Raw genomic sequence first — 5,709 nt, 5'->3', positions numbered from 1 at the left:
TAGTGTTGAGGAACTTCTCCCAGGTCTTAATAGATTTGAAATCACCACCTGATAAGATTTGCATCACCTTGATATTCAATCACCACAAAACGTAACATTTCCTACCATACATGTAGAAATGATTGAAATCTAGGCTTCTGATTGTTGAATCATGGCTGCATTGATAAGTCAAATTTTTGCGCAACACTGAAATTTATATTCACAGAGAATTTGAATGGGTCGTCTAATATAGATGTTACAGGTTTTTTTATGGTTGGCATGTTCTTTATTAAACTACCTATTCCTTTTGGTAGGGAGTAAAATTTTGTCGGTTTGTCATTGACATCTGTTGACATTACGAGAGAATTGCCTGTAGTGGCACCATGTGGCCTACAGGTTTGGTGCTGACTTTTGTAGAAGTTCTCTTTGTTGTCATCCAATTGGAGAAGGAAAATGGTAAAACTCTGGCTTCCATAATTCTTTACTATTTAGAAAGCGAAGAACAAGACACTACAATTGCTTGTGAAATTAATAACAACAATTCTTTATAAAATGATTAAGAATAGTGAAAGCATCTACCACATAATTCAATTGGTTAAACAAACCAAAAAAGCTGTTGAAATGGATGCAACCAATTGCATATCAGCTTACCTTCTTAAAATTTCTAAGTTCATTGCATAATGTAGATTGAGCCTTTTAATCTTGCAGACTCCAATCGGAGTCTTTGGCGGACAAGAAAGAATCTTAAAATTGAAGCAGTAAACAACGTTATCAAAAGCTAGCTAGTTATGTGGTCATTCTTTCTGATGCAAACCCATATTAAAGAAAAAATAATATAACTTTGCAAGCAAATAAAGTTATATCTAAATTTAACATTCGAAGTCTCTGAATTGAAGAATAACATACAGTTGCTGACAATAAAAAATACCAAATAAAATTATATCCAAATTTAACATTCGAAGTCTCTGATTGAAGAATAAGTTACAGTTGCTGACAATAAAAAATACCATTTTGGACTGAAAAACCAAATAATGTGTGTCCTCCGTAGAAGAAAAAGCATCTATACTGCGCCAGAAATGTACTGATGAAAGATTTTTCTCTCTTCGGGATTCTTTTATAACTAATGTGACAGAAAATATCAAACTGGGTGTTCCGTATTATTAGCAGAAATGGCAAGATATTTGAGAGCATATACCTGTATAGTAAGAGAAGCGATGTAATCGGCAGTTTCTCCAAGCAAGGAGGATGTGTCCATTGATTTCCCACCAGGCACCAGGCTTTTCAGCTTTCTAACTTGCCTTCCAGGCGATGACTTCGCAGAATCCATTCTCTTAGAACAAAACAGTCTGTATAATGATTTACTGTCCTTGTTTCTGAATTCATTCGAAATCATATGGGTTCGCTTCAAACGAGAATAGCGTCTGGTCTTCTGAGCAATTAACGCTTGAAACTTTTTCAGCCACACGATTTTTCTGAGTACAAGCCTGTTTTTCTTTTCCCCAGAGATTCTATTGAGAAGTGCGCGGCTCCAGGTTGTGTAGTTTACAGTGAGAGCGAGCGATACATCTGCCGCCAGCTTAATATGACGAGCTGATCTTACAACTTCTTCTTTATTGCCTGCATTGCTTGCGGTAGGCTTGTTAAGAGCATTTAGGGCCACAACAAGCCGCTTCAGATAAAGATTTCTTAAGGTCATATCTCCACTTGAATTCATGGTGACGAAATACAGAAAAGTTCTTGCTGATCAGAGAGAATAATAATTATTTTGACAACGGCTTGGTCTAAAAGCTTAGCATTACATACAAAGGAGATACTAATCAAACAGCCATGCAAAACAAGGCCAGGAGATCTGGCGTATCAGATAAAAACCATGGGGCCATCAGGATTGAAGAAAACGTGTGTGTTGAGCAAAGTGACACAGATTTATACGCCAAGTCTGACGGAGAATCTGAGGGATTTTATGGTGGTTTTCAAAAACAAAGTGCTTAAAAATTATTAAAAAAGGAAAGGAATGCGCGGGGAAGCACTTGGGTGATACTGCCATTACACTTGTTACCATTTCACTTCCAACGACATGAGAAAGTTTTGTCGGTGCTACCCAAAATATTACCGAGAATAGACTGCTGATTTTACGTTCGATCTGTTCTTCCAATTGAAACCAACATTTATCTCTTTGCGATTATTTAGAATAGGAAGATGACCGAGCACCATCCGTCGATAGGTGAAGCTTCTGGCGTCCCAAGCACGCTACCTTTTCTCGATTCTTACGCTCACTTAATAAAAAATTGATCCCTAAGGACCCCATCTACATTATTGTTGTTGATTACAACCTTATTTTTTCGTATTTTTCGTTCGCTATATCACGTGAATTTTATAGCCTCAAATAAGGAATTTTATAATGAACTTCCACTCCTTGCCTAAGTTGGCTTAGAAGCGTAGCATTACATACAATAGGGAAAAGGAATCGGCCCAGCAGTATCGCAGCAGACTGCGACAAACTTTCATAACAAGTATTGAAGAGAGAATCTAAGGCGACTTAAGGACGATTTTCAAAGGTATAATAATTGGGAAAATATATTTTCAAAGAGAGGAATGAATGAAGCACATGCGTCACACTTGTTATCGTTCTCTCTTGCAATCACTGGAGAAATTCCGTCCGTCACTCAAATCAACAACCGTTTTACCAATATCATCGAGAGTAGATTGTTGATTTTACGTTTCGTCGATTCTTTCCATTGAAAATCAGTTTTTCATATGAAATATTTGTTTTATTCTGACTGTAACCTTTGTTTCTAATTACTGGGAAGAGGAAGTTGCCCGCCGACATCCCACGATAGCAGAACGTTTTGGCGTCCCAAGCACGTTACTTTTTCGACATTTCAACGCACTCAGAATCAAACATTGATTTCTGACGACCCCATCAAAATTGTTCCTTTCTATGCCATTTGATCGAATTTTTCTCTTGTTAAAAGATGAGAGTTTCACTGCCTGAACTACCATTTATATAATGAACTTCCAGCCCTTAGTTGAAAGAGTTTTTTAAATTTTATATCGCATTTAAAGAATATGAGTGTTAGTAGGAGGAGTATTGTTAATCTGATTTTGATTTATTATAGTTTATTAATAGTTAGTTATAAAGTCTTTTTAAATGCAATGATCATGATGTTCTAAAAAAATGATATAGATATTGTGGTTTAGTTGATTTTGGCATTATGATTTTTCATTTTTATTTTTTAAATCCCTCAACCCTGCCCAGCATCTTCGATTCGTGAGGTGAGCAGAGGCAAGACTAATCCTCTGAGGATGCACGAAGTCCCCGCAAACCCCATGCTTCGGGTTAATCCGGGCAGAGAGTCAAACCAATTCTGGCATTATGGTTATCATTTAGCCCTTTGCTCTAAGCCAAAATAAGTTAAATATTAATGCATCTTGTGATTTGAACTCACAATTTTAACATGATGCTAATAGGGGAAGGGTACCAGTAGTGGACATAGTTTCAATTGTGGACATCTTTTTGTCAGCCCAACCCCACAGTACTAGATTGCAAAGAAGCCCAACAAATTGATAATGGAAAGTTCATTAATGAATATCACATGTACCAATAGTAGATAATTTTTAACAAATGTCCTAGTAGTGGTGCACAAATGGATCAGTAGTGGTTCACAAATGGGCTAATTATAGTAAAACAATGTCAAAAAATGTGATCTACTACTGGAGCATTTGTCCACTACTACTGCAAATTTTGAGTTATCTACTTTTGGTGCAAAGGAGTTCATGTATGGGTAGACACTTTGAAAAGACCACTTTTTGACCTTTCGGCACATAACGATTTCCACAGTGTGCATCGTCACTACTCAGAAGCCGGATCTTTAGTTATAAGCAATTAAGTTGTGTATGAAGACAACCAAAAGAAAAAAATTGAAATCCAATGTACAGTTTGAAAGTCATATGTGTGCGAAGTTAGCTATGTCCACTACTGGTACCCTTCCCCTAATATTCAAAGATATTTATCCACTCATTAAAAAAATATAGATATTCTCAACCAACATTAAATTTTTATTTTTTTTGTAGATCATCTTAATGAGATTATTCTTAGAGCATTTTAACAAATTGTGATGTTTTTTACACAAACTCACTTAATTGTACTTTTAGTTTAGTTACAGTTAAGTTTCTTTAAGCTCTTCATATATTCACTTTAATTCTCTTAATTTTAACTTAAGACATCTTTGTGCTTTCTTTATAAAGACTTCATTGTACATTGTACAATTCTTCAATTATTGAAATAGTCACTATGATTCATCTTTCTAGATCATTCATATTTTGACCTCCATAGCCAGACAGGACTTGTACCTCCCGATGCGGCCTCTACCTGCATTGCCTTTACTTTTGCTAGCTTTTTTGTTTGAAGTTGGTCTTTGAATAAGGCAGAGTCTTCAACATGCAGCATCACTCTTACTTTTTGTTAGTCAACTTTGAATTTGGGCGACATATTCATGTGATAAAGTCTGACTCTATGGCAGAATTTGGGTAGTTTGTCATTTGTGACCAGTTTTAACCGTCACCGTCGATACCTTCTCATAGCCAAAATGTCTTCTCCTTGTATTAGTTAGGTCTCATGTTGACTTCTTGTCCGTTGGCTATTTTCATTGGTTTGTTTTTTTCTCCCTGATGGTGTCTGTTCAGCGAACCCATCATTAACAGCCTACATGCTTGGACAAGGCGTGTTTGCTAATGGGGTTCTTTCTGGATCGAGCATTCCTTTTCTCCTTTGGCATCGATTTATCTTTGTCTACAACAATGATTTACATGCGTGTGTACTCTTCCACAACTAGTCTCTCTCGTTGGCAACCCTTCAGTGGTGTGTCTTTGTTTTGCTGGTAGAGCGTGTTCACTGTTCTTATGTCACGTCATTCTTCGGGGTTTTTTGACCCTTCATGGAAACACAACTTTGTTTGATTTCTCAGATATTGTTGGCTTCCACCTGGTTTTCTGATTCTTCATTTAACTTGCATGATGTTTTATTCTTGCAATTTTTTGTTTTAACAGTTTCATGCATGGTAGCAGTCGATTACAATGGCTCAGAGCACTTGGTGTCGTTTTTTGGGGTGATATATTTTCAGAAAGTTGTTTACAAGACTTTGTCTTATTTGGTCATTTTGAACATTTTTTTCATGCACTTTTCTATTTGTAGATACATTAAGATAAAGTGTAATTCTTGTGTACGATTTGTGAGAATTTTGTATATTTTATTGTGCCTTATTTTTGTACATGCACTGTATTATAAAAGTGTCATGGGTATGTAGTGCCTATTGTTTTTGCATCACAATTTTGTTCAGTAAGTGTCACTCCATAACAACATTGAATCCTAGTGATTCTTGTTTCTTCTGTGTACATTGCATGCATACCCTTTCTCAATCGCAAGTACTTTCATGTTCTCATTCAGATTTTCCTTCATGCACTTCATGATGACATACAAATTCAATGGACCTATCATGTCTCTTCCTTGTTAGCATTATGGCAGGTTTCTACTCATGGTACTAATGCTTCTTTAGTTTTGCATTCCAATTTTTTGGAGGCAATTTGTCCTCAATTGATCAATGTTCTTAAGATTATTGGTACCTATATTTTTCATTAGTAATTTGCTATTGTGTAGTTGAGTAGTGTCATTGAGCTCACTCATGCAAATTCATGTGTCATTTTTATCTTTGATTGCTAGATGTTTTTCTTTGT

The 5,709-nt window shown here is 36.0% G+C and overlaps 1 protein-coding gene across 1 annotated transcript; it reads right to left on the bottom strand.

Moving 5' to 3' along the window:
- Positions 1-916: 916 nt before the first annotated feature.
- LOC131068593 (transcription factor bHLH147-like) lies at positions 917-1,851 on the bottom strand. Its single transcript, XM_058003822.2, has one exon. The coding sequence runs from the start codon at positions 1,691-1,693 to the stop codon at positions 1,118-1,120; it is 576 nt and encodes a 191-aa protein (XP_057859805.2). The 5' UTR covers positions 1,694-1,851; the 3' UTR covers positions 917-1,117.
- Positions 1,852-5,709: the final 3,858 nt, after the last annotated feature.

The sequence above is a fragment of the Cryptomeria japonica genome, chromosome 3 (assembly GCF_030272615.1).
Source record: "Cryptomeria japonica chromosome 3, Sugi_1.0, whole genome shotgun sequence".
NCBI classification, from domain to species: domain Eukaryota; kingdom Viridiplantae; phylum Streptophyta; class Pinopsida; order Cupressales; family Cupressaceae; genus Cryptomeria; species Cryptomeria japonica.
This window is presented reverse-complemented; position numbering and strand designations above follow the sequence as displayed.

What these genes read in the sequence shown, in the direction of transcription:
- LOC131068593 (XM_058003822.2), bottom strand. Translation starts at nt 1,693, where the DNA reads ATGAATTCAAGTGGAGATATGACCTTAAGAAATCTTTATCTGAAGCGG.